This window comes from Panicum virgatum, chromosome 1N (assembly GCF_016808335.1).
Source record: "Panicum virgatum strain AP13 chromosome 1N, P.virgatum_v5, whole genome shotgun sequence".
Taxonomy (NCBI): domain Eukaryota; kingdom Viridiplantae; phylum Streptophyta; class Magnoliopsida; order Poales; family Poaceae; genus Panicum; species Panicum virgatum.
In genome coordinates this window covers 7,953,658-7,978,955 of record NC_053145.1, presented here as the reverse complement: position 1 = coordinate 7,978,955, position 25,298 = coordinate 7,953,658, and the positions used below count along the sequence as shown (strand labels likewise).

The window sequence follows — 25,298 nt, the reverse complement described above, 5'->3', positions numbered from 1 at the left end:
GGACGCGGCTCCGGCAGCAGAGGAGGCGGAGGCGGCGGCGGAGGCCGGGAAGACGAGCGACGGCGGGGGCGAGCGCGTTCTGCGATGCGTCGCCCCCTGCTCGCTCGCGCGAGGAATAGAACCGCCTAAGGCCTCGTTTGGTAACACCCGGAACGGCCCGGAACGTCCTCCGTTCCAGCCGGATCGAAGTGGTCCAGTTTCAAACCAGGTCTGGACTGGAAGTATCGTTCGTTTTGGGTCGCCCGGATTGGAAACGGGCCCGGCTTTGGCCAATCCACCTCCTCCACGGCCCGGAACCGATCCCCACCTCCCACCCTCCGGAACGAAGCCTGGCGATGCGAGCGAGAGGCCGGCGCAGCTGAGGAGACGACGCGGCTGACGGTGCGAGAGGCGACGGCGCGGCGGCGCGGCACAGCTTCGACGGCGCCATCCTCTCCACTGCCTTCTCATCTGTAAGGGCCGAACTCTCTTCCTCCCCCTCGTTTCCTTGGGTTTCTTGTTCTTGGCGCGAATGGCGGCGGAGATGGCGAGCGGGCGGCGGCGGGCCAGCGGTTTTGTGCCTGTTCCGACGGCCCAGCAGCAGCACCAGCACCGCAATCCGGTAGTCTGACAGCGGCGCCGCCCAGATCTCGTTGCTCCCCTCCATCCTCACTTCTTGCTCTGCATGCCGAGCGGATCTGCGTGCCTTGGCCCTCGATGAATCAAGTTTTGCTGAGTGTTAGACTGATCTGCTGACGGCGACGGCGGCTGCAGAAAGATCTGGCCTTGAGGATCTCGACATGGTAGGGAGAGCCGACACGCATGCTGCAGAAGAAGATCGATCAGTGGCAGCTGCAGCATGCATGAACGATGAATAATCTCTACATGAACCAATACATAATTAATATGATTCAGATGTGCTCGATCAAGACACAGCTTCAGCCTTTCGTGTTCCCTTTGTATCATGTAAGCTTGTTGGCATATGCCAGCAGCTTCCATCTCCTGGTGAATAAGGGGTCTCGTGGACTCGTGGTCTTGTATGTGTGCTGCTAGCTATCTGCAGGAGTTTGATGTATAGCTACCAAAACTTGATTCCTCAAGCTAATTAATTAATTATCTATTACTCAGCGGCGCTTTGGTTCAGTTCAACTTTCCAATATCAACAGCTCATTGGGGGTTTAATTCCCTGATCCTTGAAGTGTCACTTTTATGCTCTAGTAATGCTACTATTGATTCCGTCATTTAATCATTGCTCGCTTGCTTTGGCTGGCCAATTGAGTAGTTGATTAGCTTGCTCTGAAAATGAACTTGAGCTCCTGTGTTTATAGATGTCCACAAGGGAGATCCTATCCATCTTCCGTGCGATAGAAACTCGTGAAATTGCAAAAGCCCACTACAGCCCAGCACCGGGCCACTGAACACAGCAGCGTGTACGCACAAGCACAAATCATGCTGACGATCCTGCTGCAGCTAAAAGAAGCTCACGCCATGTAGTTTGATTTTTTTTATTTATACTTCATTTTGTTTTTTTCCCTAACTTGCAATAACAGATTCAATATTATTGTCATAACTAGACCAATATTTTGAAAAACTAGATCAACATTTTGAAAAACTAGTTCAACATTTTATAAAAATATTGAAACAACTTATTTTAAATGTTGATATAATATATTAAAAATGTTGAACTAGTATAATAAAATGTTGAAATATTTAAAACTAAAATTTTTAAATAATATATTGGATCTCATTTTGTTGCATTAATTCTAAAAAAATACTATGGTTTAAATAGATTTAAAATTGGATGCATGGTTTAAGAGAAAACATCATTTGAAGCTTGAATTTATTTACCTTGCTTCCACATGCGCACTTCATGCATGCCGCGTGCACCTCCCCTCCGGATACATCTCAGCCATTGAGTACCATTGCACGGATCTCAAACAGTGGAAGATGTTTTGATAAAAATATACCGGAAGATATATAGGAATCCCCTGTCCACAAAGCACGTGACCCAATAGCCCGGCACGAGGCACATTTTTTTAGCCCGGTCCTAGCACGGCCCCAGCCCGGTGGGTGGCGTGTCCGGGCCGGCACAGCCCGATGTGGCATGCCGTGCTTGGGCCGCTAGGGCGGCACGGCGGGCGGCACGACACGGTCTGGTATTTAAGCTTGGCTTGTTAACAGCCCATTTGAATTTCACTGGTCACCACCGCCCCCTAATATCATCTCTAGAATCACCTCATTTTCTCTCTCTTCGTTATCCTATTGTCGATCCCCGATCCGAGTCCTCAGTCCTACGACTCCCTGTTCGGCTGCGAGCGGCGACAGAGAGCGCATCCAAGTCCCTGCGCCTAGCCCGTCTCCTCCATTCCATAGATCCACTCCGAGCAGAGGCAAGTGGGCGCGGCGGCGGCGGCGTGCAGGCGGAGGCCGGAGGGCGTGGCGACGGCGGCACACGGGCGGCGGAGGCCGGAGGTCGGGGAGGCTGCGGCGTGCGGGTGTAGGCCGGCGGGCGCAGTTTTGGCAGCGCGCGGACGGAGTCCGGCGCGGGCGGCGTTGGCACCGCGCGGGCGAAGGCCAGCGGGAGCGGCGTCGGGCGTCGACGGGACAGGCGCAGGCGGTGGTCGGGGGCTTGATGACCTCCATCGAGTGTGCGCAGCGAACGGCACGAGCACGGGGGAGTCACCGTGCTTTTCGTGCCGGCCCGGCACGAATTTGGCCCTGGGCTCGTGGTTGGGCCGCCAATGCAGCCCGTGGGCTGGCCCGGCCCGGCCTACTGAGATATAGGGCTGGGCCAAGCAAGGCACGACGAAGGTTGGGCTAGGACGGGCCCGTGCTTGGGCTGGGCCGGGCAGCCCGAATAGACATCTATACCTGTGTTTAGCTCGATTATAACTATTTAACCTGGCTAGTTTGCTTGCTGTCTGTTTCATGCATGTGGTTTTCTAATCTGAAAATTATTGTGGTTCTCTAATATGAAAATGCTCCTTTCTGTTAATTCTTTTTTAGGATAAAGTCCATTTTTGGCCATCCAACTCTTGCCCGAGTTTAATTTTGGCCATCCAACTCCAAAACCGGGTAGCCTTGACCATCCAACTCTCAAAACCGGTCACATTTGGCCATCCTGGTGGTTTTGAGTGTGGTTTTGCTGACATGGACGCCACATGGCTATGGGGCCCACCTGTCAGCCCTCCTCTCCCCCTTCTCTCTCTTTCTTCTCTCCTCTCCCTCACCCTCCCCTGTTCTGTGCCGCGGCAGAGGCCGCCGGCACAGGTGGCCGGCGATGCCTGACGGCCAGGCCACGCCAAGGACGACGCCCCGACCAGCCTGCGCCCGCCACCGCCCCGTCCCATCGCCTCGGCCACGTCTCGGCCATGCGCGAGCCCTCCCGGCGCGCCGCACGCGTCCTTGCCGGCCACCACGACGAGCGTTGCGCCCTCCCCTACCCAGCTCTCCCCTCCCTCACTTGCTTCGCGTCGATGCCTCCCGCTTCCCTCTCCACTCCTCTTCCCTCCCAGAGCCAAGCCGAGCTCCTCTCGAAGCCCAGAACGGCGCCGCTGCCCGCTAGGCTGCCGCGGGAGTAGTGTCCGGCCAGCGAGCGAGCGCGGCCCGTGGCGCAGCGCCCACGCTCGCGGCGCACGCGCGGCGCGACGCCTTGGCGCGGCGGCCGGCGGGGGTAGGCGGCCAGGAGGCTAGTGGAGCTGGCCAAGGGCACGACGAAGCGTGGGGAGCGGCGGCGATGGAGCTCCGCTGAGGACGACCTGCGGTAGGGGAATCGACCGGGTGAGGACTGGAATCGGGCGAGGAGAGGACGGGGAAGCTCCCTGCGCAAGAAATTGAAGGGAACCTCACCGGAGACGACGAATTGAGGGCGGCCGGCGGTGGGGGAGAAGGTTGCGCCGCCACCGCCCCCTGCTCTCCCGGGATCGACGGCGGCATAGAGGAGCAGGGTGGCCCGCGGGGCGAGCAGGGGCAGGGACGCATGTACGTCACCCCGAGGTCCTCGAGGAACGCGCGGGAAGGCGAGCGAGCGGCCCCTCCGAGCGGCGGCGGCGAGTGCGGGCGGCGGCGACAGGGCAGCCTCGAGCTCGGGCCATGGCCGGGGCTCGGCGCGTGGCGGCGGCCTGCCCTGCTTGCCCTGCCAGCACCGCTCGAGCTCCGCCGCAGGCCCGCACCGCCGGCCTGGCGAGCTGGAGAGGCGCGCGGGGGCAGGGCGGCGGCTGATGCAGGGTGAGAGGAGGGGGAGAGGAGAGAAGAAAGAGAGAGAAGGGGGAGAGAAGGGCTGACAGGTGGGCCCCACCGCCATGTGGCGTCCACGTCAGCAAAATCACAATCAAAACCACTAGGATGGCCAAATGTGACCGGTTTTGAGAGTTGGATGGTCAAGAATACCCGGTTTTAGAGTTGGATGGCCAAAATCAAACTCGGGCAAGAGTTGGATGGCCAAAAATGGACTTTATCCTCTTTTTTACTTATAGATATAGATCCCTTCCGCACCGGTTCGAGTTGGAGAAGGTGAAGCTCCCCCTTCTTGGGATCCGGTATCAACTCCAAAAGGTATTGAATTCCATATACATGGTCTGCTTTAGTTCTTGTTACTCATATGCTTTAGTTCTATGGTTACAACATGGTTCATGATATTATATTAACCAGTAGTGTTTATATTGTGGATATAGAAATCTACAATTCTGCCCAGTACTGAATTTTTGTGCAGAATTTTTGTGGTAAACTCTGCTTTTATGATTATTAGTGGTTACTTCCTTTTACATTTCTGGAAGCCATAGGTTTGCAGCAGTTTGCCTGGAAGAGATTATGAAGTTGTGTGTAGATTAGGCACCAAGGTTGGTGTGTTCAGTGTTATGTGCAGAAAAATGTATTTCTAGTTGAAAAAAACTTTAATTTGTGTGCAGTTTATCTTTGTTAGATGTTGGTACTAATCTTGAGCATTAGTGGTTGTAGCTTGTAGTAATTTTTTGCTTGCATGTCTGATGAGGGTTATTAGGGGTACCATCCGAAGGACATTGCTGATTGCTCCCATTCATTGTTCCCAAAGTGTTTTTAGTAATATGTTTTGGACTTCAGGTTCTTTGCTTTCCATAAGTATCTTCTGATCGTGACATTTCCTGGCAGTTGAGGATTCCGGTGATGGTGTATCAGCGGCAGCAACAAACTTTCAGAGTTAAGCTTGCATTGATAATGATGAGTTGTTGCAAAAAAAAGGTCGCTGAAGAACCTGTGCTATATTTATCACCATTTGATGTTGTACTTAAGAATGTGCCATTATATTGATGTACTCTTATATGTCAAACAGAAACCTATGCTACGCAATACTCTGATTTGTGCCTGTGTCGGGCATGTCATGGTTTTGTTCCTGCCGAACAGCAACAACTGTTTTTAATCCTAGCCTGGATTGTCAGGATTAAATCCTGGCCGGATTGAGTGACACGGGTGGAATCGCTCAAACTGGTCCTGGAAGCAATCCTGCCCAGATTCCAAACCGGCAGAAACTAACGAGCAGAATCAAACTTGCTGCCCATTTGTTTGTTCGGCAGCAATGGATACAAAGTGCTCTAACACTACAGCTAGGATACAAGTTTGATCAGTATTCTCCATCCATATAATTTTCAGCAGACCCAATCATCAACCTGAGACTCATATGCTTAGATGCTGTAAGTGCCACTAACATGACGATGAAAGCAGCACTAGCATTTCTTCACCTCCAAGATAATTTGACTAACAGATCAGATCATTATATCCATGGTTGAAAAATCAATCACCCTGCCAACAACAGGCCTTTGCTCTTGAACCTGCAGGATTTTTTAGTTAGAAGACAGTTTACTCTAGAATGGCTTCAAGTTAAAGACCATAGAACACTTACAGTGCACAACTGTTGCCCAGCGATTTGGGCACTTGTTGCTTTAAAGATAGGAACGGGGATGGGTAATTGGCATCACCACATTCATTTTGTTTGCTCGATGGAACCTTCTCAGCCAAAGATATGCCAAATACTTCGCAACTATTTGTGTTAACTTCCCTGTTATCTGCTCCCTCCTTCCCAACAGAGTGAATTTTTTCAACTGTACATGTCTATTTCTCCTTCAGAAACATGTTGAGGCTGGAGCATCAAAGTTTGCTCAGTTCCTCCAATACCTCCAGCATGGCCAAGCATAGCAGGATGTTAGCTAGCGAATCAAGATTTGAACACTGATTATAAAGCGCTGAAAAGGCGGATCCATTTTTAAGCTGAGCTGCACGGCGCACTAAGTCTTAGCTCGCCATCATCTCCCCTGAAAATTATTAGGAATCTTCAGAAAAGAGCGCCACGAACATGGAGCACACCGCCGGCGGCGAGCTCTTCGCGCGGCCCAGAGCACGCGGCTCCCCAAGCCCGTGGCGCGCCGGTACTTCTAGCAGCTGGTCACGGCCGTCAAGTTCTGCCACAGCCGCATCAGTACCACCGCAACCTCAAGCCCGAGAACTTGCTTCTCGACGCGTGCGGCGACCTCAAGGTCTCCAACTTCGGGCGCCCATCGTGCGCGGCCCCAACACGGCAACACCGCCGCCACCCGCCTCCCCCTCCCCGTCGCGAGCGCCTCCGCCGCCGCTTCCCCCGTCCCCATCCCCATCCTCCGTCGCTGTTCCCGTACCCGTCCCTGAGCGCCGCCGCTCCGTCCTTCCCATCCGGGTCGCGCCACCACCTCCGCCGGCGCGTCGTACGCCTCCCACAGCTGCCGGACCTTCGCCGGGAGGTCAAGATCCGCACCGAGCCGCCATTCCCCGTCGCCTCCGCCACCCGTCCCACGTCGGTTTCTGCGCTGCCGCCAAGAAGGTCCTCCTCCTCTCTCCCTCTTTGTGCTGAATATAATGGCTTAATAATGATTACAAAATTTTAAAATTTGCTTAGGAACAGTTTTGCTTCCATGTTCCATGATTTGTTCCTGGATCCTGCTTTATACGTCGCTCTGTAGATTGCTTTATTATTTATTATCTATTAATGTTGCATGTTGACTGTTTAGTTTTTTTGGTACATGTTTCTGTCCGTTAGGTCTGTTTGTTTGATGTGATTCTACCTTGCACGCATAGGCATACCCAGGCATACCTTGCTGTTTTACATCACTGTGGTAAACTGGTAACGACTATTATTGATCTGTGTTACAGGGTCTGGTGGAGAAAGCATATATAGTGGGAAATTTGCAGGTATTAATTATTTAACTTGGTGTGATATACTGATGTACATAATATGATGGATGTTTTGAATACAAATAACCTTGCAACCTTTTCTGCAAGGATTTGGTGTGTTGGCTATGAGTTACAGGTCAAATTTTGTTATTATATGTGTATAGTTAATGCATCTAAATTCTAAAAATTAACACTCCCTCTGCTTCACTATGTTTGTCTATGACCTTGGGAGAATACCTCTCTTGTCCAATGAGGATATCAATTATCATAAGTGTAGTTGTTGGAGAATACCTACCCCAACTTGCTTGGGAAAAAAGGCTATGTTGTTGTTGTAGTTGTTGCATTATTTCCATTCCATACCCCTGTTAAGTGCAGTGGAAGAGTTTTATCAGTTCTATTAAGTGCATGGATGGTCATTTTATATTGATTGTTCTTTGATTGTGCCCACGATATCCTATGAACAAACATAGTAAATGGAGGGAATACAATTTACTGCTGTGATATTTTTGTTTACTTTGCTCTGGAAATACTTGGAAATACTGTAGATCTCATCCACATGTTCTGGTAAGGTCTAAGAAAACAGTTTGTATTATTTGCATTTCAGATGAAGCTTGTGCCCTACGCCATGATGATCGTGGTCTCTTGACAACGGCAGATACTGGCTCCCAATTCTGTATTTCTTTCAAGCCTAATTCTCATCTTGACAGGTTTGTTCCAGATCAATTCCATTTGAACGACAGTGTGATTCAGTATTATACAATATAAATCTTTAGACACATGAATTGAGACTCTAATCTTACATTCACTTACCCATCCATATTGCCTCTTTGGAGAATACTTGTCTGTAATCTAAATAACTGAACATTCATCTGTTGGAGTAGGATTGTTCAAAAACCTAAACCGGCCACTAGCCAAACCGGATGAGGGAAAACTACACACTCCTATATGTTGCTTCTTCTCTAGTTGGTGTTCATAATTAGTGTATTTCCCCACCTCTGGTTTGGGTTGTTTTGACTGGTTTAGGGTTTTGGGCACCTTTAGTTTTTAGTACTAAACTGTATTTATTCGTTGTTTCCCATCCTAACTAAAGTTCTAAGCTGTAATAGTAAGCGATATATCATTTGCTTTTTTTTTCAAGCATTGGAACTACAGAAGAATAGTTCTTTGTTACTTCTTTTACTTGTTGACTTGTAGGGTCTTTGGATCTCCACTGTTGCCTAATTCAAATTGAACAACCCTGTTTGTAGAAATGTAAGAATTTGGTAGTTTTGTATTGTATGCGTCATCCATTCAGTTTTACTTTCTGGAGTACCATTTGTACCTTTATTATTATTATTATTATTAGATTTGGGGTGGTGAATGGAATTATGCACTATGCCTGTGTGGAATTTTGTATCCGTTTTTTTTCATGCCACTTAGGTAGATGGTGCATTGTGTTTTGATTTGTGTTTTTTCGTGTGGATGTATCACCTGTGAAATCTGTACTTTTTTCTAATTAACATAACATTTCAGTTATCTGATTGTGCCAGCTGTTACAGGATATCCTGACATCCACCATGGCTAACAACACTAGAACTGTCTCTAGCCTCGATGAGGTCAATGTTGTCTTGCAAGAGATGGGCATCAATACGATTGCCGGAGCCGATCAAGTTGAATTTCGTTTGCATGAGCAAACATCTCTTCAAAATGCAATGAACTTGAAGGCAAAGGTCCGACCTGGAAGGCGTGGCTTTAAATTGCTTAATCCTGAACTGTTGGAATGCAAATTTAAAGCCATGCTCAAGGTACAGGAGAGTTTTGAAACAATGTTGGAGACATGCATGGCTGAGTGTGATCTTCAGATGCTTCCACTTGAAGTCCAGATTGCGCATCTGAATCAACTCTTGCTCTCCACCGATGCGCAAATCGCACATGTTGGACCTCCACGTGAGGAAAGGAATCGTGGGGTGCAGCAAAATATCTATCCAAACCCACCGGTATATCCTATTCATTTAGAAATCTTGTTCTTTTCTTTTTTATTCTGATTTTCTCAATTTTCTGACTATATATATTTTTTAGTTTCCTGAGGATCCAAGCTTTGGGTTAGCTCATGGAAATCTAAGAGTACCTTATCAGCCAGCATTTGCTACAAATGAAGAGATGGATGCAGCTATTTATCGTGATAAGCGTGCTCAGAGGGCCTTCTGGAGGACCAATCTTCGCCTTTTGGAGATAAAAAAATCCGTTCTGGAGAAGAAGAAGATCGAACTGGAAAGAAGTCTGAGAGCGGAGTTTAGACAAGTGATCCAAGAGCAATCGGATCTTGGGGTTGGCTATGCGAATTTCACCATATAGGTAAGCTGTGTTAACCATACCCTCGACCTTGTCTCTTTGTAATGCATACAAATAATCTGAGAAATTTGTATTATAATCTTTGCATTAAAAAAATCATGGCTATATTCCAACCTTCAAAATCACTATGTTATTTATACATGAAGCCTCGGTCACAATTAAGTTTATTTATTTTTACAGTGAACTGATCACCATCAATCCAGAATTTCTACACACTAATTCCAGAGAATGGTAAATGTATGTGCAAAAATAACATTGTTGATTTTGTAAGACTACAATATTTTTTTAGACGTGTGAGTTCCTTGGGACTATATTTATTTGCCACTCCCTGTGTTATATACATATTGGTTTAGATGCAGTCAACTTCAATCCAATTTTACATCGAAATTATCACCATCAACTCACTATTTTTTAACATGTGCATTCTGCCTATATTTATCTTCCATTTAGCTTTTTCAGACCAGCTACACTTTATCCTAGTGCTACAGTCTTAACAGTAGCGACTACTGTTCCCCTGTGGTTGGTGTATTCTAGTTATGATAGATGTGTAGTTGGTATCTTGATGCCTCCAAAGTTCAGTATTGTCCTAAGGAATCAGATAGAATATTAGCGCCAGACATTTTCTTACATAGAGGTAGAAGCATACTCACATTACATAGGATTGTGAACTGTCAGGTAGAAGCATACTCACATTACATGGGATTGTGAACTGTCATTTTGTGTATAGGTGTATTATCAGGTTGGTTTGGCTTTGCCATCTGATCTGCTACCAACGGGTTTTAGTTTTTTTTTTCATAGCTTAGGTTGTGTGTTCTGTAATTCTAAGGCCGTAACACATGTTTTTTATTTCCTATTAACTCTGCTTACAGTTAACTCCTGTTGCAATCACAGTGGGTATACTAGAGTTACAGTAACCTTTTTTATGTAATTTTCAACTACTCTTGGATGTGATCTATCCATTGTCCAATGAATTTACTGCCTTCATAACTATATACTGTAATCAATCAATTACTAGCAACACTTTGGCGATATGCTGCAGTGCCCCTTGCTTGAATTTCTTGCCAGTTCAATGTTTATATATTGTTATTGAGCAAAATAATAGCAGTTTTTTTTGTATGATTGTGAGTACGGCTGTGACTATTCTTCTATCTCCATTACATATGCCTATATGGTTGACATGCAATTGCAATATGAAATTACTGTTATTACACCATCTTACATAACCATAACTTCTACATGGCTGACATGTAATTTTGATATGGTTGTTATGTAATTCAAACCTGAAAATGGACTAGGCAGTTATGTTCTCGTGAATACATGCAGTCCATTATTAGGTTTTTGTATCCTCCTTGCATGAACAAATTAGAGTTGCTTCCTAAGCTTTCTAGCTCCATTCTTACAACTAGTTCTTTGCTTTTTTTTTAAGTATCAGGGATCACATTCTTAGTAGTGCAAAACAAAACAACACTCCATGTTAGTACATGTCATCAGTCATCTCTGATATTTTTACATCAAATTATTTGTGAGTATTGCATAAAGATCGATTGGATTTTTATCTGTGCTCAAATTAGCATTTGTGGAGTTTAACTAAGCACCCAAATAATTTTGCCTATTTGCATTCCATAGAAATTATTTGGTTGGATTCAGTGTATATTGTCGTCTCCAATTTGTCTTTCTGCATTTTCATTGTCATATGTTGCTTACAAATTTTGCCTTTTCATATGAACTAAATCTTACTTTTTAGATGCCTGACCAACGTGTCCTTAGGGTGGACATGCTTCGGTGAAGGGCAGCCATGGCGAAGGCATTGGTGAACAGAGCAACAGTGCTGAAGTGGAGCCATGCAGTAGTCTATTTCTGATTGGAATGTAATGAGCAGTTTGTAAGATTAAGTGGTATATGGAGCTGAGATCTCATGAATATCTATGCATTTTATAGAATGCTCAGTTTGCAACTATACCATTCATATGATGGTTGCACCTTAGCATTTTTTATGTCAAATATTTCTGAGTACTTCCATTAAGTAACTTTAGTTGCTTGTGTCTTTCTTCCTGTTAAATGAACATATTTTGTTTATTCTTTTTTACTTCCTTGGTTCCATGCATTAGTTTGCTTAATTCTTTTTTAAACTTGCATTCAGAGTTATATTAGTTTCAAAGGTTACAGTCTGACAGATTGTATAGGTTTGTCAAATTTGAATAGCTCGTATCTTTTTTTTATGGCAGAATAGCTCGGATCAGATCGTCTTGTATCGTCATATTTGAAATAGATGGTGTTAAATAGATGAGAAAATTGCCAATTTGGCATCAGAAAAAATGAACCTTGCCTATTTGACACCCAATCTTCATTTCTTACCTATGTCCCCCAAATCCATTTTTCCTTGCTAATTTGACACCACCGTGATCTTCTGTTAGCCATCACCGTTAGAATCCTGATCGGCCCACACGTCAGACTCTCTTCCTTTCTCCTCTGTGTTGGATCCCCGGTTCACGGATACCAGCGGCTCGTCCCAGTTCCCGCGCGCGCCGAGACATGGCGCGCACCAGCGCCGCCACCACGGCTGGCTCGCCCCTGGAAACCACAGCGTCGTGCCCGCCCTCGGCACGGCACAGCCCCTCCATGGCCGCCAGAGCGCTCGGGTTCCCCGGCGGCGGCGCGGCCCTCCGCCACGCGCCGGGCGAGCGCGGACACGGCGCCGGCGGCCACCGCGCGGGGCCGGTTCTCCTTGGCCAGGCACAACGCGAAGAGGCCCCGGATCCCGACACGGACCGCGCGCGCTGGCCTTCTCCTCCACCAGCGCCACCAGGCTCTCCATGACCCCTCGGCGGCGCCCAGCGCCGCACGGGCGTCCGCGCGCGACGCCGACGTCGCCGACGCGGCGGCCTCGATGACCTCGCCCGCATTGACCATGGCCTCCAGCGGGCCGGTGGCGGCGAGCACCTTGCCGAGCCTGGCCACCCGCTCCTCCCAACCCACCACCTCGGCGGCCTCGGCCTCCCCGACCCGCCGGCCCAGCGCCCCGACCGCGACGCCCCGCCGCCGACGGCCACGGCGCAGGAGCTGCCTCCTCCGCCTGCCCCTCAACAACGGCGGCACCTCCCTCTGAGCCAAGCGACCCGAGCCAGCGCGCGGCAACGTCGAGCGTGTGCAGGGCTGGGGTGGGCGCGGCGTCCCCCCATCGACCCCGAACAGGAAGAGCCACGGCGTGCGGCGTGGGGCCAGGTCACGGCGGCGCATCCGCATGAACTGCAGGGCGGCGGTGAGGTCCCTCCAACGGCAGCACACGCACCGCGCGGCTAGGAGTGCAGGAAGCAAGACGGGGCAGTCCGCAGCTCTCTCCCTCAGCTCTCTCCCACAGCCCCCTCAATGACCCACCCTGTGGCCGCCGCCGCTGCCCGGCCTGCCGGCCGGCGGCGGCGGTGGCGGCCCTCGGCTGCTCCGAAGTCGGCCAGCCGCCCCCTTCCCTCCCCTCCCCTCCTCTCCCTCCCTCAGCCCCCTTCTCTCGCTCTGCACCGTTACCGAGGTCGCCCCCTCCTCCGTTTTGGTCGCCGGTGGCCGGATCCGCTCGCTCCTTCGCCAGATCCGTGCCTCCCTTCGCCGGATCTGGCGAGGCGCGGCGGCTTTCCGTCCAGCCGGCTTGGGGTCGTCGCTCCTAGCAGTGCCAGGGGCGGGTCCTTCGCCTCCTTGCGCGTGCTCGCGAGGTGGCCGGGGCTGGCCGGCGTGGCCCCTTGGCGCGGGTGGCCCGTGTGGCGGCCTGCTTGCTGCTGCTCCGCTGGCTGCGCCGGTGGGGCCCTGGGCCTTTACGGCGACGTTGTCCGGCCGTGTGGCTGCCCGGCGGGGGCCCTGCGCCTCGTGCGGGGCGCGAGTCGCCTCTAGTGGCGGGCCGCCGCCGCCCCTGGTGGCCGTGGTGGCCCTGCGCGGTGCCTGTGGCGTCTTGCTCAGGGGCCCTCCTCCTCCTGGTGCCTATGTCCCTCTCTGGGACGTCGGGTCGTCAGGTTTGGGGTGGGCTTTCTTGGCCCCAAATCGTTCGCCTCGCCTGGTTTCCTTGGCGTCGTGTTCTTGAGGGGTCGTAGGGGGTTCAGGCGAAAGCCATACCCACTTGTGGGTTGATGACGGCGACGCCCGAGGGCGCCACCTACCTTCTTGAAGGCGCCATCCGTTCTCCTCTTCTTCTCTCCTCTCCGGCGAGCTTTTTCAGGTGAAAACCTTGACCTTCTGGTCAGGCAACGGTGGCGCCAGTGGCATCACTCCCTCGTTGGAGGCGTTGTTGTCATCGTTCTGCCGATTTTGGGGCCATGGGGTGCCTACCCTATCCACCTTGTTCGGGCGTCGCAGCGGCTGCCACTACCTCCTGACCATCCGATCCTGCCTTCGCTTCATCTTCACCATCACTTTCGGTTGCTCAGGTCGCTTTTATTAGGCGAATGCTTTGCCGCCTGGCTGGTTGAAGTTCGTTTAGGTGGATGCTTTGCCACCTTTACTTGTTGGACGGATGCTTTGCCGTCAGGGTTGCTATTTGGTCGTGCTTTTGTGGTGGATGCTTTGCCACCTCTTTGGTTCGGGCGGACGCTTTGTCGTCGTGGTTCTTCTTCATCTTTGGCGGATGCTTTGCCGCTGGGGATCTTGGTGTTGCGACGGAGGCTGTGCAACCATAGTGATGTTACGTCTTTCTTTGCAGGTCCGGTTGTATCGGTGGTGTGGGTTCCTCTGGTTTGTTGGTTGAGTGCTCTGTTCTCCCCGTGTTGCTTGCTGATGTCCTTGTTGTTAGTTTTTCTCGCTTGTGTGTGCGTTTCTTCAGTGTTTCTCTTTTCTTAGTTCTTTGTGCTCTTGTGCTGGTCAATCTCTATTTGGCCTTGTCGGTACCCCAGGACTGGGGTACCCCCTCTTGCTGTGTCTAGGCAAGAGCCTTAGTAGTCATCCTTGACTACAACCAAACAGCCGGACCCCTGCGGTCCGAAGTCCTGTCCTCCCGACAATGGTCCGGACCCGTTCCACGGCCGGGGAAGGTCCGGGGACGCCACGTGTCCCAGGAGAGACAGGCGCTCAAGCGCAAGCAGCCGGGGCTCCGGACCTCCCGAGGAGTCCGGACCCCCGCGGGGTCCCGGACCCCTCATAGGGTCCCGGACCCCCCGCATAGCAATCGGACCCCTCTCCAAGGGAAGGTTTCGACGCCCCGCCTCAGGATGGTCCGGGGCCGACACGTGTATGAGGCCCTTGGTCTCCATATTGAGGTCCACCTACCTTCGCATTCATTGCGGTAGGTGGACGTCCGCATTGATATAGCAGAAGCCGAGGCGTTTGACTAGCCAGGGGACACTATTGATCGCGTATTACCAAGGTAGTGGGGGCACTGGCGCCGCCCACGCCGCGTCTGCCAGTCTGCCGTAACAGATGGATACGACGGCTCGGCTTCGCCCTTTATGACGCTACATAATAGCCTCAGCAGGCCACGCCGCAAGCTACGCTACTCCAACGGGCACCTAGCTGACGGGACAAGAGAAGACCCCCCTGAGTCAGAAGAGCAGCAGTACGCCTATCGGAGGAAAAGATTCGCTACCGCGGTAGCCACAGTCACGTTGGGCCCACCTGTCGGGGCATCAACGTCCTATGTATCCGTTCCCCCTTGATCTATAAAAGGGGGAGCGCCGCTAGCAGACCTCAGGCTGGGCAAGAGCCAAGGCCAACAGAGGATAGGTTCATACACACCACCAAGAACAATACATCTCCCAGTGGACGTAGGGTATTACGCTCCGGCGGCCCGAACCACTCTAAATCGTGTGTTCTTGAGTCCTTGTCTCAGCGTAGATCCAGCCCCGTCGCCTAGTACTTCCCCGAGTACTCCCTCACTGGGAATAGGCGGGTGCGTTCCGCCACCCGGCTGTGGGTACCCTTAGAACCCCACAACATTTTGGCGCCGTCCGTGGGGAGCGTCAGGCGCAGGTTGGATCTTCAGGCCTTTGGGCTGTGTTCTTCCTCTGCAACGACGAACTTGAAGATGAAGGAAGGCAGGGCCACACTCACTCCACCTGTCTTGGCACCGGCGCGGCAACGCCCTCGGTGCGGCGGCGCACGACAGCGACGCCTGCTGTGCATCGCCACTGCGACAACTCGGAGCCGGCGTAGCGGCGCACAACGGAGGCGCCGCTGGGCGCTGCTGCCCCTACGTCGACTCAAGGTTTTCTCTCAAGCAACGGCCACACCTCCTCTGCGGTGGCATGGTGTCGGCTCAAGGCTTCCTCTCAACATGGAGCCTGGAGCCGACGGCCATCCCGGAGGAAGTGTCCTGCCGTCTCCAGCACCGGAGATCCACCTCAGCGTTGCTCGGTGCTGCTGCAGACAGGACCCCGCCACCTCGCGCGGGGGCCCCTGGCGCTAGCACCAAGGACAAGCCGGCGAACGACCGCACTTCTCCACGCGTCGCACCGGTCCATCTGCTGCGCAAGGGCTCTGGTTTCCATCGGCAACGGCGACGGCAGGGGGAGGGGGCCTCTTCCATTCAAAGCCAAAGAATTTGTCTCATGCCATGTAAGCATGTGACAGCTCTTAGGCAAGGAGGGGTCCCCCGAGCTCCCGAGGTGATGCTGGATGATGCGGTTCAGGCACGTCCAGGGCGCCTTCACCTCCGAAGAAAGAACACGCTGTATAGCATGCAGCCGTAGGTTACTCCTAAGAAAAGACTAAGAGAATTCCTCATTTGTAATAACGTGGCGCCTACGTGTGTGTCCAGAGCGGTCAAGGTCCGACCTTGTAAACCCGACCTCTGGCCCTATCACACAAACAGGCAAAAAACGGTCCGGAGCGGTGGAGGTCCGACCTCGTAATCCCGACCTCTGATGTATACCGTGACAACCACAATAATAAAGGAGATTTTCTTTCTCAGTTTTACCTAGGCTCCGCCCTGAGTTACATTTATTCGCCTTGGTTTAACTATTCTTTCCTCTTGAACGGAGTTTCCCTTGTTGCTAACAATTCAAGTTAAGTTGCTGGCTTGTGGTCAGGTGAAGACACCCCTTCTAGCTGGAAGGCAGTCCGGACCCCTAAGGACCTACTCTGGAGAAGTGGTATTTGTATCCTGGGGTAGAGAAGCTCCGCGTGGCTTAGCCTGGTAATGTACCCTAAGTTTACGTACTTCACTACCCTGTTACAAGTACTCTAGTATCCAGGACTGCTGTCTTTAGAGGTCCCGGGCTCTCTTCTAGTATAAGGCTTGGTTTCTTGCACCTTACTGTGAGGTCCGGTAACATACTTCATCGGATTGTCAGCAACGGTCGCTCCAAGTCCACTCCGGTGGCCCGCTCCGGCGGAGACCGCTCGCCACGGTCGCTCCAAGTCCACTCCGGTGGCCCGCTCCGGCGGAGACCGCTCGCCACGGTCGCTCCAAGTCCACTCCGGTGGCCCGCTCCGGCGGAGACCGCTCGCCACGGTCGCTCCAAGTCCACTCCGGTGGCCCGCTCCGGCGGAGACCGCTCGCCACGGTCGCTCCAAGTCCACTCCGGTGGCCCGCTCCGGCGGAGACCGCTCGCCACGGTCGCTCCAAGTCCACTCCGGTGGCCCGCTCCGGCGGAGACCGCTCGCCACGGTCGACAAAAGCCGGGTCCGGGAAGTGGTGCTTGCTCCCTGAGCGATCCGAAGTCTGTGTAGCCGCTTAGCTTGGTTCCGTACCCTAAGCCTACACCTTCGTCGCCCCATGGAGATCGCTCTAGTACCTAAACCTGGCAACAGGCATACCGGCCTCAGGGGTCCGGGATGCCCGCACTCTCCAAAAAGCACACCAACGCAATCAAGTTGCGTAGGAACACATCACGGTGGTGGCCCCACCCGCGGGTTCGTACCTCTCCCGAGGTGGGCCCGGGGGCCACTGTCGGTACCCCAGGACTGGGGTACCCCCTCTTGCTGTGTCTAGGCAAGAGCCTTAGTAGTCATCCTTGACTACAACCAAACAGCCGGACCCCTGCGGTCCGAAGTCCTGTCCTCCCGACAATGGTCCGGACCCGTTCCACGGCCGGGGAAGGTCCGGGGACGCCACGTGTCCCAGGAGAGACAGGCGCTCAAGCGCAAGCAGCCGGGGCTCCGGACCTCCCGAGGAGTCCGGACCCCCGCGGGGTCCCGGACCCCTCATAGGGTCCCGGACCCCCCGCATAGCAATCGGACCCCTCTCCAAGGGAAGGTTTCGACGTCCCGCCTCAGGATGGTCCGGGGCCGACACGTGTATGAGGCCCTTGGTCTCCATATTGAGGTCCACCTACCTTCGCATTCATTGCGGTAGGTGGACGTCCGCATTGATATAGCAGAAGCCGAGGCGTTTGACTAGCTAGGGGACACTATTGATCGCGTATTACCAAGGTAGTGGGGGCACTGGCGCCGCCCACGCCGCGTCTGCCAGTCTGCCGTAACAGATGGATACGACGGCTCGGCTTCGCCCTTTATGACGCTACATAATAGCCTCAGCAGGCCACGCCGCAAGCTACGCTACTCCAACGGGCACCTAGCTGACGGGACAAGAGAAGACCCCCCTGAGTCAGAAGAGCAGCAGTACGCCTATCGGAGGAAAAGATTCGCTACCGCGGTAGCCACAGTCACGTTGGGCCCACCTGTCGGGGCATCAACGTCCTATGTATCCGTTCCCCCTTGATCTATAAAAGGGGGAGCGCCGCTAGCAGACCTCAGGCTGGGCAAGAGCCAAGGCCAACAGAGGATAGGTTCATACACACCACCAAGAACAATACATCTCCCAGTGGACGTAGGGTATTACGCTCCGGCGGCCCGAACCACTCTAAATCGTGTGTTCTTGAGTCCTTGTCTCAGCGTAGATCCAGCCCCGTCGCCTAGTACTTCCCCGAGTACTCCCTCACTGGGAATAGGCGGGTGCGTTCCGCCACCCGGCTGTGGGTACCCTTAGAACCCCACAACAGGCCTCATCAAGATTGTGTTTGTAATTGCTTCCTTCTTAATGAAAAACGTGCTCAGGCATGGTCGTGAAAAAAAGGAGTGCAGGCAGCGGCAGCCGGCGCAGCACCATCTCCATGACGTCGTCCGGGAGCACGCCGGCGCGAGGGTGCGGCGGGGTCTACCTCGTCGCAGGCGCAGATGCGGTAGGCGTTGGCGGCGCCGAGGCGCAGGCAGAGGAGGCAGCTCCTGCGCTGGTGTCCGAGATCCAACGAAGAGAGGAGAAAGTAAGAGAGACTGACGTGTGGGCCACCCGGGATTCTAACGGGATAGCTAACAGAAGGTCATCGTGGTGTCAAATTGGAGAAAAAAAAATGGATTTGGGACATATAGGTAAGAAATGAAGATTGGATGTCAAATAGGCAAAGTTCATTTTTTTCTAATGTCAAATTGGCAATTTTCTCTAAATAGATGGTGTTCAGATGTCTACAAACACGAACTTTCCTGTTCATGCTTTCAGGTGTATGTTCAGCTGCTGGCACTCGGGTGTCAGCAGGGCAACACTACCATATAGCCTTGACCCCTTGAGCTCGTTGTCACCCCATCCAAATTCCACCGCTGGTGGAATGAGCTGACTTCCATCCTCGTCCTTTCCTCTGGACGGCTGAAGAAGTCGGAATCAAAAATTAAATTGGCTCACAAAGACAGATCGAGCCGCCCCTATCGTCGAACAATGGCGAGTGGAGTAACTCGGACTCCAAAACTTTATCCTAGATCAAATCTTTTTTTTTGGGTTCACCTCGACGCCAGTGGATTTTGGAGTTTGGATGGAATTTATCTGTGAGGCTAATTCCAACCCAAACCGCTACGCCTCGCCCAGTGATCCAGCCCGTGTATTTTTACGGTTGGACTTGGGCGCCCCCGCCCGGTCTCAACTCCCAACGAGAGCGAGCTGTTAGCTACACGAGCGCACACCAGACGCGAGCGGAACAGAGCGGAGCAATGGCGGGGGCGGAGCAGCTGCGGTCGTTCGTGGAGGTGCCGGCGGGCTCGCAGTTCCCCATCCAGAACCTGCCCTTCGGGGTCTTCCACCGGCGGGGGTCGCACTCGCAGGCGCCGCCGCGCCCCGCTGTGGCAATCGGGGACTCGGCACTCGACCTCACCGCCGTCGCTGACGCCGGGCTCTTCGACGGGCCCGCGCTCGCCGGCTCCCCGTGCTTCCAAGCCCTCGATTCGGTTGCTCCAGTGGTGGATTGGGCTGATCAGCTTGGTTTAGCTCCGCGAAAAGCGGGGTTGGTGAGATGAACTGGGGATCGAGAGGATTTAGGCGATTGAGACGGCCGCGGTGACTGGCTCCGGTGGTGCGTAGAGTAGAAAATAATTGGTGGTGCCCTTGATGCTTTGCGCAGGAGACGCTCAACATGTTCTTGGGGATGGGCCGGCCGGCGTGGAAGGAGGCGCGCGCCACGAGCCAGAAAATCCTATCAGGTTTCTTTTCTTATTCTTGCTTCTTTCCGCCACAATAGATCTGCAGTTTTTTATAAAATTGACAGTTTTGTGATAATACGTAGGATCTTGTCAAGATTTTTTTTATTAACAAGTGTTTTTCTGTTCCCTGGAAAATACCAATTCAGCATCAAACTTGTTCTCACTTTTCTTCTGTTGTTGCTTTGCAGCTGACGAGCCAGTGTTGCGTGACAATGAGGCCCTCAGGAGCAAGTGTCTTGTTCCAATGGTGAGCTTCATGAGCCTGCCTTGTTGTTTCTTTCTGCAGGTAGCAACAGGATCGTTGATCAGATCGCTAATGCTCTGTTTTGATATTGCAGAGTGATATAGAGATGGTCCTGCCAATCACTGTTGGAGGCTACACAGACTTCTTTTGTTCCGTGCACCATGACAGGAATTGCGGGTTTATCTTCCGTGGGCCGTAGACTCCAGTCAATCCAAATTGGTAATGCATTTTCTTAGACAATGGGCTTCATTGAGATTTGAAAAAAGTATTAATCAGATGAGCTTGGGTATTCTTTTAAGTTGTATAATGGAAGCAATTAACTTATCTGTAATGTAGGAGACATCTTGTCATGGATGTTCTTGCCAAGATCATATTAATCTAATTGATAAGACTAAATTCTGAACATCCACAGCACTATTTGTTAGTTATTACTGTGCTCAATCTTCATGGATACCAAATAATTAGAATTCTTGATGTTTTGATGCATGTTGTTGGTTGCACACTTCTGCTTTCAGTACTACACAGATGATGACCTCATGTAACTAACTTTCAATGTACATTCGGTTTTCTCAGGTTTCATCTTCCCATAGGTTACAACGGAAGGGCATCATCTGTAGTTGTGTCTGGAACAGATGTCATTCAACCCAGGTGTGCATCACAAAATACCATCACAAAATACTTGCTGAAAGAGTTTTATCTGCTGTTTCCAGTTTGAAATCTCTATTTTGTGTGCCATCTTTTGCTCTTTTGATTGATTATTTCTCTCTGTTTTTAGAGGACAAGGACATCCAACAGGAAACTTCGGTCCTTATTTCGGTCCATCTCAGAAGCTTGATTTTGAACTTGAGATGGTTAGCTTCTTATGAATCTTATATTTACTTGGTATTGTGGCTGTAATCAATGTATCTTTCTAAGCTGTCAAGTCACTTTCAGAGTTTTAGTTATTTTTGGAATAGAATTATCAGAGAACACTGTGTGTAGATAAACTGTGCTTTAATCAGTGATAATTTTCCTTGATTCACTATATTATATCACAATACTTGTTGCTTTCAGGCTGCCATTGTTGGCCCAGGGAATGAATTGGGAAAACCTATCGATATTAATAATGCTGAAGACCATATTTTTGGCCTAGCTTTGATGAATGATTGGAGTGGTATTTCATTCTTCTTTGTTTTCATTTGTTATAGCTATTGTTGCATGATGTGATTATACTGAATTGCATGTAATATACCAGCCAGAGATATCCAAGCTTGGGAGACTATACCTCTTGGACCTTTCCTTGGAAAAAGCTTCAGTAAGGCATCTGAAACCCTTGAAATTTAGGAATTTTTTGGGGAAAAAATTAAGCCATGCCCCCCCCCCCCTGCGAAAAAAAAAACTGGGAGTCCTGCACATATCTCGCTTAAGATATGTGCTTCCACCTTTTTACTTTTGGGTCCGGTCTGAAACTTCGATGTGCTCTTACGTTTACAATTTCTCTAGGTACCATAATATTGCCATGGATTCTCACTCTGGATGCTTTAAAGCCTTTCACCGTGAGGCGCCTAAGCTGGTGAGGAAATACTGCTTTTAAGATTAACCCTAAGAATAAGGCTAAGCTAGCACCAATCAAATCAGTTATATTTCTTATCAGCATTCTGTAGTACTTCAATCAGGGGAGAACTAATTTTCTTTGAATTGCAGTACTTCAATCAGGGGAGAACTAATTTTCTTTGAATTGCAGGAACCTGAGCCTTTGTCTTACTTGGCTGAAAAGAATCACGTGAACTACGATATTCCTCTTGAAGTATGGAGTTGCTGCATTGAAGCTTCATTTTTTGCTATTATTAATTTTATTGAAATCAAACTAATTGGGGTACTTTTTTTCTCTGAAAGGTTTGGATTAAGCCCAAAGATCAAAGCGATGCCTCAATTGTCGCAAAGACTAATTTAAAACATTTATAAGTACCCTGGTTCTTCTTTGTCACCAGAAATGCCCGTGTAAGAGTTGGATGTGACATTTCCTCCATGTTTTGCATCTATTTCTCTTAGTGTATGACCTTGTTGGCACATTCTTGTGATTTCCCATAGGTATTGGATGGTGACGCAGCAGCTAGCTGTGGGGCCGAAGCCGGCGACCAGAGGGGGGTGAATGGGAGCCGATCAAAATTTCTTCCGAAATTCAAACCGTCGGCCTATATCCCGAAAATCACCCAAACCCTCAAGCGTTCTGGCCAAAGTTTGGAATAGCTATGGAAAAGCTAAACCAACACAAAAGGCCTCGAACGAGCGAGCGAAACCACGAAGCAAATCGGAAGCGAATCGGGGAAACTGCAGAACTGATCTGCTTGGACCGGTCTGACCGGTGCACTGGACCGGTCTGACCGGTCGCGGCAGTTCAAGAGCAAGCAGACCGGTCTGACCGGTCTTGCCTACCGGTCTGACCGGTAGCACCCAGAAAACCCCCGAGAAAAAAGATTCAAACGGTGAATCTCGAGCAAACGACCACGAAAACCGATGAAACTTGGGGGATTGCTTCGCCCCTACCCCGTGAACATATCCCCAAAAGATCTCGTCCTAAAGATCAACGAATCGTGAGAATTATGGGGGAGACCAAAAGGGATTGGGGTTTTCTCAAACACTCAAGAACTCGAATTCGAACACGCCAGTGATTCCAGAGGGTTTAGGTCAGAGTTGGGAGCACGGGAATCACAGCAAAGAATTCGTAGCCTCCTCTCAATCAAGTGTGCCAAAAACGAAATCGAAAATCTATTGCACAAGGCACAAAACCAGGGGATTGAATCAAATCAAAAACCCAGAGGGCACGAGGAGGATAGGGCCTCCTTTCCCAATCAAATCCCTTACAAGGTTTCAACAATCCATAGACAAAAACAACTCAAACGAGAGGAACAGAGGGAGGGAGACGCAGGGGCGGCGGCCTGGAGAAACAGAGAGTCTACGAACAGATTACAAAAGCCGCTATTAACCTAACACAAGTGAAGGGGTATTTATACCCGCGGGACCGGTCAGACCGGTACGCTGGACCGGTCAGACCGGTTGGCCTGCAGCACCCCTGTACACGATCTCATCCGACGGCCGAGGTTCTTTCTTCGAAACGAAGTCTTCTCCGCGATGCCGCCGTCTTGATGAAGATCCAGTCCGCGGTTTTGGAGGGTCCACGAAACCCGGGTAGGTGGCCGGTTTTGAGAAAACCGCCAAAACCTCACGCACGGGAAGATTCCCGCCTCCGTGCCGTGGCCCTAGACGCCGTTCCCGCCTCGGCCTTCTGACGGCCCTAGACGCCGCCCGACGCCCGTCACCTCCTCGCCCGCAGCGAGGCCCTAGACGCCGTCGACGCCCGTCACCTCCGTCAGTCCCGAGACCGACGCCCGTGCCTCCACGACTCGGCGTCTTCAACCGCCGTCCGCCTCCTTGGTTTTGTGGCGCAAACCAAGAAACCCGCCTTCCGTCGCCGCTTGCGCCCTCGATCCAGGAGTGGACGCCACAGCTGCCGCCCGGTCCGAGCTCCGGTCCCGGCTGCCCTTCACCGCCGTCCACCGCACGGTCCATCGGCCACAGCACCTCCACGGCAGCTCCCCGTCGACACTCGACGCCCGTGTACCTGCAATCCAAAGACCAAGCGCACGATCACACCGCACGTTTGACAATTCACTCATCACAAGTAGGATAGAGTACTCTCATTCCTCACTAGCACACCACACTATCAATGGATGCAACATGAGACCAGGGGATATATTTGCAACTGGCACACTCAGTGGACCTGTATGGAAGAAACATTCCTACTATTATCATATACATGCCAATTAGGAGATACCTATCTGTATGAATCCTCATCTTTTAATGTGTCTCATTTCAGGAACCTGAATCTCTGGGGTGTCTTCTGGAGCTAACATGGAACGGGCAGAAGGAGATACCAGTTGGAAATTCGACCCGCAAGTTTCTAGAAGATGGGGATGAAGTCATCTTGACCGGCTGTTGCAAGGTACTGCGAACTCATCTTCCCTGATCAATTTAATTCAGTATTTAGATCTGTATGAAGATGCCACAGTATTTTGATTCCATCTACTGGTTTTGCAGGGTGAAGGCTACAACATTGGATTTGGAACCTGCACAGGGAAGGTTCTGCCGGCGCTTCCTTGAGCCAACATATCTTCACTTCAGTTCATGGAGTCTCGATGATCCCAAAGGAGTTCATGCGCTGAATCTACCAAGCTCCGATCCTTAGTCTGTTTAAAGCCTAGTTATGGTAACTGGATATTAGGTGTTGTTTTTCTTGAATGCGGAAAAGGAAACTGGTCCCTCTCTCTAGTGCAAGGTGCTAATGGTTTAGGATCCAAACCAAAACCGCACCAAACTAATTTTATTAAATATATTAACATAAACCACTCCAAACCAATCTATATCATGTTAAAACCAAATCAAACCACACCATCTGAGCCTGCTAGAAGGTTAGACTGAAATAAATACTTTGTGCAAGAAAGTATAATTATATATGCAAATATAAGCCTGTTGAGAACTAGATCTTGGAAATAAAACATTGTGTTCACACCATAAAATTTTGTCAAAATCGATTGATGACTTCGTATGACTGACAGCTACTCTATGCAAAGCAGTGTAGCTACACATACATGTGAGTCCTATGTCAAGAGCCGGATCCTGGAAATAAAACATCGCGTTCACACTATTAAATTTTATCGAAATTGATTGAGATTTGTTGGAGATGGCTCAGTATTACTGACCGCTACTCTATGCAAAACTGTTTAGCTAGAACTACACGTGGGCCCCACGTCAAAAGCCAAACTCTAGAAATAAAACCTCGCGTTCACACTATAAAATTTTATCGGAATTAACTGAAATTTTTTTGAGACAATTCAGTATGACTGGTAGTTACTCTGTGCAAAACAGTATGGCTAGACGTACATGTGGGCCCCACACCAAGAGCTAGACCCCGGAAATAAAACCTCGCGTTCACACTATAGATTTTTATCAAAATTGACTAAATTTTTTTTGAAACGACTCAGTATGACTAGTAACTACTCTGTGCAAAACAGTGTAGCTAGACCTACACGTGGACCCTACATTAAGACAGCAGTCACTCGATGGTATTAGTGATTCAAACCAAAGCAAACCGTTTCTCTTGTGAAACCAAACTGAATTGATTGCTAGAGAAACCATTTCTCACCAAATTGAAGTG

At 50.8% G+C, this 25,298-nt stretch overlaps 1 protein-coding gene and 1 pseudogene across 16 annotated transcripts; both read left to right on the top strand.

The window, feature by feature from the left end:
• The first annotated feature begins 41 nt into the window (after window positions 1-41).
• LOC120654976 (vegetative cell wall protein gp1-like) lies at window positions 42-11,545 on the top strand. 16 transcript variants are annotated; one of them, XR_005667241.1, is made up of 9 exons: window positions 65-452; window positions 4,455-4,533; window positions 5,107-6,805; window positions 7,135-7,173; window positions 7,760-7,862; window positions 8,685-9,131; window positions 9,214-9,489; window positions 9,667-9,723; window positions 11,231-11,545. XR_005667241.1 is itself a non-coding variant. In XM_039932681.1 (7 exons), exons 3-7 carry the CDS (start codon window positions 6,305-6,307, stop codon window positions 8,701-8,703), a joined length of 666 nt encoding a protein of 221 aa, XP_039788615.1. In that variant the 5' UTR covers window positions 42-452; window positions 4,455-4,533; window positions 5,107-6,304; the 3' UTR covers window positions 8,704-8,710. The 16 variants fall into 16 exon arrangements, 10 of the variants coding, with proteins under 10 accessions (XP_039788615.1, XP_039788614.1, XP_039788616.1 ...); XR_005667242.1 differs by lacking the exon at window positions 9,667-9,723 and having other exon boundaries at window positions 66-452; window positions 11,254-11,545; XR_005667240.1 differs by lacking the exon at window positions 9,667-9,723 and having other exon boundaries at window positions 68-452; window positions 8,694-9,131.
• Window positions 11,546-19,122: 7,577 nt separating this feature from the next.
• Window positions 19,123-24,412, top strand: LOC120654978 (annotated as a pseudogene).
• The last annotated feature ends 886 nt before the right edge of the window (window positions 24,413-25,298 follow it).

Coding starts and splice junctions, on each gene's coding strand:
- LOC120654976 (XM_039932674.1), top strand. CDS start 8,712: ATGGCTAACAACACTAGAACTGTCTCTAGCCTCGATGAGGTCAATGTT. Junction 9,132..9,213: donor ATATCTATCCAAACCCACCG/GTATATCCTATT, acceptor TATATTTTTTAG/TTTCCTGAGGATCCAAGCTT.